The following is a 14,768-nucleotide window of genomic DNA, read 5'->3' as shown; positions in this document are numbered from 1 at the left end:
AAGTGGTTTAAACCGATTAGGTGAGAAACAAACAATCAAGTCATCAGCCAAACGAAAATTACAAAATGGTTTAAAAGGAAGAATTCAGATGTGGATGAAGCAAAACTTATACAAGCTCCAGAAGTTAACTCACCTACTGATTGCCACCAGAAAACAGAAGCCAAACACAAGAAAGATACTGAAAATTTTTTAGGGTAAGTGCTGTATTAGAAATGCCATTAGATAAAGAATCAGAAACCATTTCCACTAAAGTTACTAAATACCGAGAGTTTGCTATACTACACCATAATGTTCAGTCACTCACAAATAAAATTTCTCTGTTGGAAGCCCTCACTCCAGTATGCACTAAATGTAGATATAATTTGCATTACTGAACACTGGCTACGAAATACCGAAGTAAAACTAACCTCGATATCAGGATATAGATTAGCAAGTCATTTTAGCCGAGAGTTTCCCAAACATGGTGGCTCTGCTATCTTTGTGAAAAAACAAATAAAGTTCTGTGATGTCAGTAAAAGTTATATTGACCCAATTGAAAAATACTTTGAAGTTTCCATTACTAAACTGCCAGTGCTTAATTTCATAGTTATTAACATATATAGAGAGTGCCAAGTGGAAACTTGCCAGTCTTCATGAATAAACTAGAGGTTCTGCTGAACAGGATCAATATTCTAAATATGAAGATAGTGCTTTGTGGGGACTTCAATATTGATTTTTCAAAAGACAGCAGCACCAGAGATGCTTTGATAAATATGACCAACATATTCAATATGATCCCCACAATACACTGCCCAACAAAATTAACAGAATGCACAAATTCCATTATTGACCAAATATTCATATCAGACACAATTTACAGTTTCACAAGCAGAGTACTGAGCATGGGTTATAGTGATCATGAGGCACAGCTGCTGTGTATAGAAATGCCAACAAGTAGTACTAGTTCCAAAAAAGTAGTTCAAAAAAGAACCTTTTCTGAAGCTAACATTAAATCTTTTAATCTCTTAGTGGCAAAGAAAAACTGGGAAAGCATCGCCACTCAGAACAATGTTGATAGTATGTACATGAGTTTTCAGAGCATCTTTCTTCACTATTTTAATGTGGCATTTCCAAAAGTAGTAAAAACAGTAAAACCTAACAATAATAAGCAATGGGTAACTAAAGGCATAAAAATTTCCAGTGAGAGAAACAGATTTCTGCAGTGCTGTTGTAAAAAGTATAGAGTGACCCAAGAATTCGCAGATTATTCAAAAGCCTACAAAAGAATCTATGGTAGAGTAGACAAAGAGGCAAAAATTATGTGGAATGACAATTTGATAAGAAACTCATCTAACAAAATGAGATCCACGTGGAGAGTTATAAAGACAGAAACTTGTGGTTCAGTTCCAAAGAAAAATAATGTATCATTAACACTAGAAGGCTCAAAAGTCACAGACCCAAATTTGGTAGTGGAAAAATTCAATGAATACTTCACTTCACTAGCTGAAGACCTCATTCAAGTACACTGTCAAGGACCAGTCCCAAGTTTCTCCAGCAAGTCAGTGATCTTGACTGCTTCTATGTATGTTTATGAAACAAACCCCAATGAAATTATGAGTAAAATTAAATCATTAAGCAATAAAATGTCAAGTGGTCTTGATGAAGTACCTGATTTCATATTAAAAATATGTGCTCACCACATAGCAAACCCCTTGGCATAAATTTTCAACCTCTCTTTAAAAACTGGTGTATTTCCAGATATTTTTAAAATAGCAAAAGTTTCACCAATGCTAAAAAAAAGGTTCTCCAGAAAAAAATATCAAACTACTGACCCGTGTCACAGTTAAGTTCCTACTCAAAAATTCTAGAAAAACTCTTCTATGACAGGCTTTTAAGTTTCATAAATAAATATGCACCGCTGACAGTACAACAACCCGGCTTTAGAAAGTCTAAATCTACACAGACAGCAATTTTCGAATTCTTAGACTGCATTTTAAAATCCCTTGATCAACAGAAATTAGCTGCAGGTATTTTTCTAGATCTATCAAAAGCCTTTGATGTCCTGGACCATAACATTCTGCTCGAAAAATTAGAAAGATGAGGAGTAAGAGGTGTAGCACATAGCTGGTTGTGTTCATACCTAAAAAACTGCAGGCAGAAAGTATCACTTCAGTATGAATTCAACAAAATGAATAAAATAAGAAACAACTCCTTTCTAGCGAATTAACAATAAAACATGGTGTACTGCAGGGCTCAATCTTAGGTCCACTACACTTCTTGATTTATGTGGACGGCTTAGTTGAATATATGAGTCCCACAAAAACCATCCTGTTTGCCGATGACACCAGCATATTGCTCACTGGATCCAATCCAGAAACTTTGCAGTCCACAGCAGAAAGTTCTATGGAAAGACTTTCTGAGTGGTTCACAAAAAAACAAACTCATTATAAATACTGAAAAAACTGTGTGCGTTGATTTTCATTTAATTCCTCCAACTAATCAAATGTCTATTCAAGCACAATTAAAATATGATCCCCTAGAAAATGTAAGTTTCACAAAATTTTTGGGTCAATTGGTTCAGCAGGACTTAAAGTGGGACACACATATAAATAACTTGTCTAGAAAACTATCATCTGTGTGCTATGGCCTAAGAATTTTAAAGGCTACAACAAGCAAAACAACAGTACTGCAGGCATGCTATGCACAGTTCCACTCACTAGTCTGATATGAGATCGTTTTCTGGGGATACTCAATTCATAGTGTAAAGGTTTTTAGAATGCAACAAGGGCTCTAAGAATAATTTGTGGCCTTAAAAAGATGGAGTACTGTAAATCCCATTTTACTGAGCTTGGTGTTCTAAATGTTCCAAGTTTATTCATTTATGAAACTGTCTTGTTCACTAGGGACTACCTCCTGAAAACAAGCAAACTGCTACAGAACAAAAATGTACACAACTACGGTACCAGAGGGATATCGAATATACATCAAAAATATCACAGAACAACCACTTATTAGAGGAGCATAATTAACATTGGTGTAATACTACATAATAAGATAACAGAGGAAATAAAAAAATGCTACTCATCCAATATTTAAAGCTAAACTAAAGGCATTTCTAATAAAGCACTGTTTCTATTCTGCCAGAGAATTTCTGAATACGTAACAAAATTAATTGTAGGAGGTACCTATTTTTAATTTGCCTACTATTTTGCTTATACTATGTATTATTGTAACTTATATTTGACCTGTCCAATATCAATTGTACAATTTGTGCTGTATGATATAACTGGACCAATAAAAAATCAAATCAAATCAAATCAAATCAAATTTTAAAATTTGTTGTTCCTCTCACAGATTTGAACACATCATCAGTTTTGCTTGCTATCTGAGGCAATGTAGGAAGGGTCTCACCCAGATGTAGTTGAATGTAGGTTGAAGCAGAATATTATCTTAAAGGAAAAAACAGGTTGGGATTAAATTAGAATAGGAAAAGAAGAATTCTGCTTCTAGGTAGCAGTCATGGGAGGGGTGTAGGCCAGCGGCTTCAGGAGGAATTAGGCGCAGGGTAACAGGTCACAAGTTTTGTGAAACCATGTGCTAGCCTTAGCCAGGTGACAGAAAACTTAGGTCAGTTATGCAGGAACTCTGAGAAGGAAGATCAGGTTATTATAACTGGGGGAGCAGGAGACAGCCTGGCTATGGATCCAAGGTAAATCATTAGGAGTGACCTGGATAAAACAGGAGCAGAAAATGGGCACACAAATGTGGGGTTTGTGGAGCTCTTTCAATGCCATGATCGGCTCTGGATAAACACTGCTATAAGGCACGTTAACACTGACTGGACAGGATGCCCCAGACACCGGCAAAATCTCATGTAAGTGTTGTTCCAGCTGATGCTATTGGTAAGTGGGAATACACCTGCACCTAAATATGAAGGGGAAAGACAAGGTCGCTTCTCTATTAGCAGATACTGTAAGGGGGCCCACAGTTACACAAGGGACGATCGCTGTGGTTAATGGGACCAGGCAAACAGGTTTTTTAGATAGCCATATGTACAGCAAAGAGAGATAAAGCTACAGGTACTATCAACTTACTTCGTCAAAATATCAGGGAAATAAAAAATAAAGTAGATGAGCTGTTAGTGTGTTTAGATGATCTCAAAAATAAGAATGTGATTGATATACTTTGTCTGTCTGAACACCATGTAACTGTGGGGATGGAAAGTGTCAGTACAAATGGGTATAATTCAGCATCTTACACTTGCAGATCTAGCATGGATAAAGGAGGAATTGCCATTTACACAAAACAAGGGTACAAATACAAAACTGTAGAAGTAAGCAAATTTTGTGTTTGTCAGCACTTTGAAGTTTGTGCATGTGAACTACAGCTAGCTAGTGTATGTGCAACAGCGCACAGGTCCCCATTAGGAGAATGGGAGCTATTCATAAAAAACGTTTGACTTCCTATTATGCTGTCCGTCAGACAGAAAGAAGAAGTTATTAATCTGTGGTGATTTCAATATAAACTTTCTAAGCAATTCTGATAGGAAAAGAGAACTAGAAGTGTTATTAATGACATGTAACTTAGAATCAATGATCAATTTCCCTACACGTATAGCTCAAGACAGTAGCACTCTAATAGATAATGTATTTGTAAAGCAAGAGGGTGCAGAACTAACACATGCTTTCCCTGTGACAAATGGATTATCAGACCATGATGCACAATTGATTGACTTACAAAACCTAGCAGGGTGTACAGTTCAGAAACCATTAAGTAACAGTGTAAGGTTGCTCAGCCCAGTACCTATAGAGCACTTCAAAGACAGTTTAAGAAATGTTAACTGGGGAGATGTATATAATGAGCCAAATGCTAATGATAAATGCAACATATATCTTGATAAGTTTATATCCCCTTCTGAACATTGTTGCCCAAAAAAATTCCTAAATGTAACACCATTTTTCAAAGAAACCTTGGATTGCTAAAAGTATTAAAATGTCTTCAGAAAGAAAAATAAAACTGTATGAGATAGCAAGAATTAGTAAAGACCCAGGAGTAATTTTACACTAAAAAGTTATTGTAACATACGGAAAGAAGTTGTCAGAAAATAAAGAGATACATATGTTAGAGATGAAATTAACAACTCGGGCAATAAAATAAAAATCAATATGGAATGTTGTTAGAAGGGAGACAGGAAAAGTAACCACGGGGGTAGGTAGTATTACTATGAAGGGGAATGAGACTATTTTAACCAACAATACACAAGCAGCTAATGTATTTAACAACTACACAAGCAGATGATGTATTTAACAACCATTTCTTAAGTGTAGGTAAGTAACTTGGTGAGAACAGTTCAAGAGAGAAAAACAAGGAGCAAGAGGAAGAGTCAGTTTGGAGAAATCTTAGATTAATTTTCACCTAACAACCTCTTGTGAAATAAAGAAAATCATTAAATCTTTGAAAAATAAATGTTCTGTTGGAGTAGATGACATCTCTAACAAGATATTAAAACAATGTGGAGAATTTACAACTGATGTTCTTAGTCACATATGTAATGCATCACTAACTCAAGGTATTTTCCCAGACAGGTTAAAATATTCCATTGTCATAGCCTCTCTAGGAAAAATGGGACACTGCAGATGTCAATAATTACCGGTCAGTATCCTTGCTTACAGCATTTTCAAAAATCACCAAGAAAGTAATTTACTCAAGAGTGGTCAGCCACCTCAACAGTAATGGGATACTTAGTAAATCACAGTTCGGATTTCAAAAACACTGTTCTACTGAGACAGCTACATACAATTTCACTGCCCATGTAATAGAGTCTTTAAATAGTAAAATATCGCCAATAGGAATTTTCTGTGACTTATCCTAAGCATCTGATTGTGTGAACCATGACATTATATTACAGAACTTGCAGTTCTACGGTATAAATGGAACAGCATATGAATGGTTTAAGCCATATCTACAAAACAGGAAACAAAAAAGTTTCTTTCTATGGTTTATACGATTTAAGGAAGTTTGCCACTTCATCTAACTGGAGTGAAATTACATTAGGTGTTCCACAGGGTTTGATGCCAGGTCCCCTTCTGTTCTTGATATATGTGAACGACCTTCTTAACTTCTCTGAAACAAGAAGCTAACCTGACACTATTTGCTGATTATGCAAGCATCATTATTTATCCAGTAAAAGAAACTCCAATAGAAAATTATACAAATAATGAATTTGCAAAAGTTGTTCATTGCTTTTCTGCAAATGGGCTTGCTCTGAACTTCGAAAAAACACAGTACATCCAATTTTCTGCCACAAGGAGTACAGTTCCTTCAATAAAAATAACACATCAACAGAAGTCAGTAGCCAGGGTAGAGCATACTATGTTTGTAGGTGGGCATATAGATGAGATTCTTAATTGGAAAAATTCATATTTTGGATCTCCTAAAGCGACTATGTTCAGGAACTTTGCAATCAGAATAATTGCCAATTTTGAGAATATAGAAATTAATAAGCTAACATACTTAGCACAATTTCACTCTCTGATGTCATACGGAATTATATTTTGGGGTAACTCAACACTCAGGCAAATGTATTCACTGTTCAGAAGAAAGAGGTTAGAATAATGTGTGGGACTCATAGTCACACATCTTGTAGGCATCTGTTTAAAAGGTTAGGAATTCTTACAACAGCCTCAGTACATTTACTCACTAATGAAATTTGTTATCAACGACATGGACCATTTTAAAAACAACAGTGACATTCATGATTATGATACTATAAGGAAGAAAGACTTACACTGTCCTCTTCTTTACCCATCTTTGGCACAGAAAGGGGTAAAATATGCTGCCGTAATACTTTTTGATAAATTACCAGATGAAATAAAATGTTTGACAGACCATACATGAATTCTTGAATAGGAATAAATAAATTTATAGGTATAATATATGAGTTTTGTGCCATTTAATGGTATGGGGTACATGTTAAAATTTTAAGCATAAAAAAAATTGATGCACGTATGCATTTATTATGCACTTGACACATTCCACATCATAATGGTTACTGTGAGAATGATCAATGGAACATATAACCAACAAATGAAACTGATTGTTGCCCACAGCAACAAGGCTTTGCAATGCAGACTTAGTCTGCCCACTCTCTACCGCCTTTCTTATGTAAATCTTATGTAAATCTTGTCCCCTCCACACTTCTCTACTGCTCCACTTCTCTGTGTGATAACACATTCCTACATGGGCTATAGTTGTTGCAAAAATACTTAACAGCTATTTTAGAAGCATAAAAAAATCGAAAAATTGTGTAATTTAAGACAGAAATATAGTGAATATACATCTTTTATGAGTTTTTATTGTTTTTAAAAAATTAAGTAAAGCTACACTATTTTGCAGAAACATACAGACAGAATAAAAACATTCTTGTATTCAGATTTGGGTCTGTTCACTACTTAATAAATTCACGAATTTCATTTAGTTTTGTCACTGGAATAGACATTCCGGACATTTCTTTTGAAATCTGCCATTAACGTTAAGGACTTTTGAATCACAGAAATTATTCAATACTAGAGATGTGAGTGAACTCAAGCACAGTTTTATAAAAAAATGTCAATAATCCACTCACTCTGCTATGGTCTGCTATAGGAGGAGATCAGTATAAGGAATCAGCTTCAGTTATATATTTGGCAGGATCTAATATAGCTTAAGGCATGCATGGCAGTTAAAGTTGAAAAAGTCAATTTGTTTTCACATTGAAACAATAAGAGGAATTTATAACCCACTGCCTGCCATATTGCCATATAACAACAATGGAAATTTATGGATGAACTAAAACATAAAATAAGGACTGTAGAGGTCTGATGTATCACACATGTAAACACACAGCAGAAAACATTATTCACACTAGTTTTTGAGCTCTTTACCTTCCTCCAGCAAAAATGCACATATTCACACACACAACCACACAAACTCCCAAGCACACTCTCCCACAACTATAGAAAGGTTGACTAATGATTATTGATTATTGAGAGCAGTTGCCTGCACAGCTGCAGGTGCTGAGGATGTAGAGGAGGACACACAAGGCAAGGAGGGATAGTGGGATTAATGTGGGGAAGATCTTTCGACAGATGACTCAGTGGCTGCACACCAAGACAAAAGTAGTTCAGAAGATAGAGGGGAAGGGAAAGGGGGGACAGGGGTGAGAGAGAGGGGTGAAGGGGGAAGATGGGGAGGGGCGAGAGAGGGGAGGAGATAGGAGGGGGAGAGAGTGAGAGAAGAGGGATAGGGGCAAGAGAGGGAGGGTGTGGGAGGGGAAGGGGGAGAGAGAGTGGGGAGGGGAAGGGGAGTGAGGAGGGGAGTGGGGAGGGTGCGGGTAAGAGGAGGGGAAGGTGAGGAATAGGTGGCAGATGGGGGGAGGTAGACTGGGAGGAGAGGGGGAGGGAGAGGGGGAGGGGGGAGGGAGAGGGGGAGGTGGGAGTGAGAGAGGGGGAGGGAAGAGAGGGGGAGGGGAGAGAAGAGGGGAGGAGAGAGGGGAGGGGAGAGAAAAGGGTGAGGGGAGAGAAGAGGGGCAGGGGAGAGAAAGAGAGAGAGGGAGGGAGGGGGAGAGGGGAATGGAGAGGGAAGGAGGGGTGAGGGAAAAAGAGAGGGGAAGGAGGGGGAGAGGGGGAATGGAGAGGGAGGGGGAGGGAGGGAGGGGAGAGGGGAAAAGGGAGGGGGGAGGGAGTGGGAGAGAGAGAGAGCCCACTTGACACATGACACGACGCGGGAGGAGGGGAGGGGAGCAGCAGGACATAATCTGGACAGGAAAGGAATGCTGTAGACAGATGATAGAAGGGAAAAGGTCATGTGAGGCAGTGGTAAACAGTTAAATGGAGGTTTAGGCCAAGGGGATTGTACAAGTGCAGGATATGGTGGAGAGACAATTCCCAACTGTGTAGTTATAAGAAACTATTGCTGCCAGGGAATATCCAAATGGCTCCCTTAGTGAAGTAGTTGTGGGAGTCACCTGTGTTGTGGTGCACAAAATGTTCGGCAACTGGTTGGTCATATTTGCAGTTTGCCATAGTTTGGCGGTAACTATTCATGCGAGTAGATGGTTAATTACTTGTAACGCCCACATAGAACACTGGATAGTAACTGCAGCATAGCTGATATATAACATGGTTGCTTTTAAATGTGGACCTGCCTTTTATTGGCTAGGAAATGCCAGTGAGTGGACTGTGATAGGAGATGGTTAGGTGTGAGGGGACATATTATGCACTGGAGTTAACCACAAGGGAATGACCCATGGGGTGCATTCAGAGTAGGTTTGGAATAGGGACAGATAAGGATATTCTGTAAACTGGGTGGGCAGTAGAACACTGCATGATGTGAAACAGGATACTGTCTCTCAATAAGGTTTTATCGAGCTCATCCACAGACAGATCTGCTGTGTCATCTCCTGGAACACCAGTAAACCTGTTAACCAGCCACCGACCAGCACTCCTCTGATCTGCTAGTATCACCTTGGCCTTGAAAAGATCAACAAAAAGCTCAACCACACCCTTCACCAGGCTTTCAACTACCTCTCATTATGCCCTGAGATGAGGGACATTGTACCTTAAATCATACCCACATCAACCAAAGTAGTGGTTTGCCAAGCACCAGACCAACAGAATATCCTTGCCATACAGCTCCCAATCCTGCACCCCATGGGTCATTTCCTTCTGGTCAACACAGGAGCAAGACACTTCCATACACCAACCCACCATCCACCACCTCGTACTGCAGTCAAGTCATATGCATTGTAATGTTCTGATATAGGCTAGATGAAGTGTATGAGAACTTAAGGGGAGTTTCAGGTGAGACATAGTTTTCGAGCAGTCAGGAGCAAATGCCGAAAGACAAACATCCAGTGATAGCAGATAGCTGCTTGGGTCAGCATCAAACACTGTCACAGGGAGCACCTGCAAGTGGCGTGGATTTTGGGACTCTTGGAGGATACTTGTAGGAGACTCAAACAATCAAAAATTCAGGATGGAATGGTGACAATATTATGAAAAGGATAATTGCTACTCACCATATAGCAATGATGCTGGGTCACAGCTGTGGACAACAAAACAACTTTGTGACAGTCTTTTTGTTGTGCCTATCTGACTCGGCATCTCCACTATATGGTGAGTAGCAACTATCCTTTCACAATATTATAGGAGACTCAAGGAATTCTAGAGTTTCATAACAATCAATTACTTTATTCCAACTTAACTACTACACTGAAGACCATTCATAAACATAGATGAGAGAGAACAGAAGAAGAATCACTCAGTGCTTCATTAAGTACAAACATTTGAGAGCAACATTACAAGTGAGAAAACAGACTTAAATTGGACATTACCCAAGGATGGTGTTGAGTGACACGTAATTCTAACACTCTGACTGAGAAATACTTGGAATACGAAAACCTGAGGCTTTTAAAGTATTCTGACAGCACAATGCTTCTGCAGCCACCCCACTAACACTACTGGTACTTCACAGTCATTTGCCAGTATAACATGGGGCCTCCGACCAACCCCATTTTGCATCCTTCCCCTTCTTTCTTCCCTGCTGGATGATTTGCTTCTAGCATTCAGACTAACAAGCTGTACAGTTGGTAGCAACAGCATCCAGCTGAAAGCTAAACATCACTGCCCTTATTAGTATGGTAAGGAACAACAGTGTTTTACATCACCATGCTCCACCCTGCAGACGCAGACTTCTATCTCATGAGCAGAGGCCTCTACTTCAGCAGTTTTCTTCATTTTCCCTCTCTTCATTTTCCCTCTCTAACTTCTGTGAAACTACTGATGCGGCTATTCTTAGGTGTAATGGTCATTCTTGCTGCATGTGCTAAGAAATGCCTGTTTATGATTATCGCCTACTTACAACAACATGTAGATGGTTGTGGAGATACTAATTAGTTCTCTTTACCATGACTTATAACCTGGGACAGCTGTCCAAGCATTTGCAGTTTGTAAGTTTCTTCCATTACTGTTTCCCTAGTGTAATCTAAATGCTACGATTTACACCTGTACCTACAGTGTGTCTCTGGTTTCTTGCCTCGGAGCACTCTTGCTGATTCCCAGCAGTCTCAAGCTTAACAGTGAATGATTCAATAAGTTGTTAATATATGACAGCATTTCCTATCCAATGGCCAATGGCCTTGCCACACTGATAATACTGGTTCCCGTCAGATGACAAGTTAAGTGCTGTCAGGCTTGGCTAGCACTTGGGATGTTGGTAAGCGGGATGCACTCAGACGTTGAGACAACCACGTAAGGAGCTACTTCATTGAGAAGTAGTAGTTACGGTCGCGAAAACTGACAATGGCCAGGACAGCAGTGGGCTGACCACATGCCCCTCCACAACCACATCCCGTGACGCCTATAACCTGCTGTGGCAATCACTCGATACCATTTGGGCCCCCCAGGGCCGGTCCAGACAGAGAATTTCCTACCCAATAAAAGGCAAGGTCATGTGTAAAATCCGAAATGTTATACATCAGCTATGCTGCAATTACTCTGCAGCATGCTATGTGGGCATGACAAGTAACCAATTGTCTACTTGCATAAGTGGCCATCGTCAAACTGTGGCAGTCTGCAAACTTGATCATCCAGTTTCCGAACATGCTGTGTACCACAGCACAAATGACTTCAACAGCTGCTTCAGTAACTGAGCAATTGGATTCCCCTACCAGAATAGTTTCTCTGAACTACATAGGTGGGACTTCACTCTCCAACACACCCTGCACTCACGCAATTCCTCTGATCTAAACCTCTGTTAATCAGTTTCTCACTACCTTTTCCCTTCTCTCTTCTATCCTCACCACTCCTTTCCACTCCACATCATGTACTGTCTTCTCCCAGTACTCTCCCCCCACCCCCTGAGGTGGCAGGCATATTCTCTCTCTCTCTCTCTCTCTCTCTCTCTCTCTCTCTCTCTCTCTCTCTCTCCCCCCCCCCCCTCCCTTCTACCCTTTTTCGCCCTTCCTCTTTCCTTCCTGTCTCCCTCTTCATCTCCACCTTCCTCTCCCTTCCTCCCATCCCTTTCAACCCCACTTCCTTTCTCTATCTCTTACAAACTCTACCCTCTGAATTTCTTTTGTCTTGTTGTGTAGCTACTGAGTCATATGTAGAAAGACCTCCTTCAAGCTATCCTACTAACCCCTCAGTTCTAGTGCATCCTTCTCTCCTCCCTCCCCACCACCATCTGCGCAGGCAACTTCTCTCAATAAGCGATAATCAACAGCCAGTCTCACTGCAGGAATGTGGTTGGGTGTCTGTGTGTCTAAATATGTGTACTTTTTCTAGAGAAAGAGTAAGAGCTCGAAAGCTAATATGAATAATTTTTTCTACTGCATGTTTCTATATGCCACACCTCACTCCACTGGTTTCTCTTATATTATACTGTTGTTTAGATCTAGCAAGTACACATTAAAAACGGTTTGAGCCTATTCCTCAAATCAATATGACATTTAAAGTTACATGCAGTAGTTTAAATAATAAAATGTGTATTAAATAAAACTCTCATACTCAAATGTTTACAAGGAAGTAATCAGTTTATTTTAACTTCAAGTCTCTACATTACATAACTTACCCCACCATCTATTATGTATAATCCTTTGTCTTTCTTCACAATATTGCAGTGAGACCTTGACACATACGTTGATAGGCAATTGATTTCATTATATCGTGCCCTTCCAACTCTGTACTGTGAACAGAATTTCAAACTGTTATCATATCTGTGATACATGATATGGAGTATGTGAACTTACACTACATCTTACTTGTTGAACATGTTATACTTGTCAGATAATAGATGAGAATCAAATATGCCTTAAATGATTGGAGTTATAAATAAAGATGTTTTTGGTTAAAATGAAAGCATGTACTGGAGATGCTATGGTAATAAAACAGTGAGACCACATGACCTAGAGAGAGACGTAAACAAATAAGAATTGTTTCTTCTCTGTAACATCTGAGATTTATAACGAGGTGCACATTTATAAGGTACTATTATAACGTCTATTATTTTTGCTTATATAAGGCTCCAACTGTTTGAAGAATAAATTATGACTTCTCAATTAGATATTTTAGCTGTTGTTGTTGTTATCTTCATTCTGAAATATGTCACAATTTTGTACAATAATAGAGAAGCAGATGTGCCTAAACAGAATGGAGCTTTAAATGAGGATACATTTGCTGAAAATAAAACCTTATTTACAGAACTTGTTAATAGTGATAAAAGGGCAGGATCATGTGACACACAGAGCTATGTAAACAAATACGAAATGTTTCTTCTCTGTAACATTGGGGATTTATATTGTTACAGCTATTATTTTTGCTCATGTAAGGCTCCACTGTTTCAAGAAAATTCCAACTTGACAATTAGGAGCAGCTGCAAAAGTTACAAAGTGTAACATAAAACAAACAAGGTATCTGGCCTTGTAAGTAAGATATGGACATAATGTTGAAGGAAACCACGAGTTTACAAGGCACACAACATTGTCTTCACTGATAATGATAAAATATTTTGATAAGTGAGATGTTAAAATAATTAAAATAAACAAATACGCCAGGATGTAAAGATCACGATAAAAAGAAAAAGCTTCGCATTGCGTGAAACACACTCACTCTCTCTCTCTCTCTCTCTCTCTCTCTCTTGTAAATTCTTGATTGCCTTCATCATGGTGTCCATATTTTACCTACTAGGTCCAATGGCCTATTTGTTTTTTCTTATACTTCATAACTTTTGCTGCTGCTGCTGCTGCTGCTGATTGTGAAGTTAGGATTATTTTTTGAAACAATTGGAGCCTTAAGTGAGCAAAAATAATGAGTGAAATAATGAGTCCCTATAAACATCCACCATGTCATAAGTCCCCGATGTCAATGAGAAGAAACAGTTCTTATTTCTTTACAAATCTCTCGGAGTCACAAGGTCTCACTCTTTTATCCCTACAGCATGTCCTGCAAATACATTTTCATTTTAAGCAAAAACACCCTAATTTAGAATTCCAACCTGTATACATTTGTATGTGTGGCAATGAACATCAGACAAAACAGAGATGAGCTAAGCACACTGAAAGACATTAAAGCATTAGCTTTGAAAGACTGAGAAATTCATCAGGCAACATACAATTTTAAAAAGAGACCCACAGCAGCTGCATCAACCATAAAAAAAAGGAAAAAAAATAAAGAAAGAAGGAAAGAAAGAAAAGATGTGATCTCCGTTTATCACTATTCCCTTGTCTGTTGTCTGAAAACAGAATGCACTCCAGTAAAATGTAATACACTAACTGTAGAGGGAGAACAAGGCTTGTATACAGTAAGCAGATTAAAGTGGATATAGGTTGCAGTGGTAATGCAAAGATGAAGAGGCTTGCACAAGGTGGTCCATGTGGAGGGCTACATCAAACCAGTCTGAAGATATCATCATCTTCATCAAATCATCATCATTGTCAACAACAATTAAAACATAAAGAGACAGACCAAGGCTACTGTATTTTCTCTGAGTGTGCAGATGATATTACAGCATGGCAGCAGTATATCTACATGCACACCCTAAGCTGGGTGTTCCCGAGTTAGATGACAACCAGCGTCCATGTGAAAGTGGAAGTGTCTTTTTCATGACAAGTTATGCAGATTATCATCATCATTCCTTTCGCTGCTGTGAGCGGGTATACATGCCCTGCTACATTGCTGCTCAAGTGCTGTGGACCTGTATACATGTGCCACTTCGATTTTTCTACACTGTTATGGACATCTGAATGCGTCCTG

The 14,768-nt window shown here is 38.8% G+C and overlaps 1 protein-coding gene across 1 annotated transcript in view; it reads right to left on the bottom strand.

Moving 5' to 3' along the window:
* The window catches only part of LOC126473983 (uncharacterized), a 243,021-nt gene that overhangs the window by 208,561 nt on the left and 19,692 nt on the right, over positions 1-14,768 (bottom strand). The window contains exon 4 of the mRNA XM_050101371.1: positions 12,589-12,702. Coding sequence (XP_049957328.1) covers positions 12,589-12,702 — 114 coding nt within the window. The remainder of the gene's footprint in view (positions 1-12,588; positions 12,703-14,768) is intronic.

Source organism: Schistocerca serialis, chromosome 4 (assembly GCF_023864345.2).
Source record: "Schistocerca serialis cubense isolate TAMUIC-IGC-003099 chromosome 4, iqSchSeri2.2, whole genome shotgun sequence".
Classification (NCBI taxonomy): domain Eukaryota; kingdom Metazoa; phylum Arthropoda; class Insecta; order Orthoptera; family Acrididae; genus Schistocerca; species Schistocerca serialis.
The sequence above is the reverse complement of the archived record's forward strand: the minus strand, read 5'-3'. Positions and strand labels throughout refer to the sequence as shown.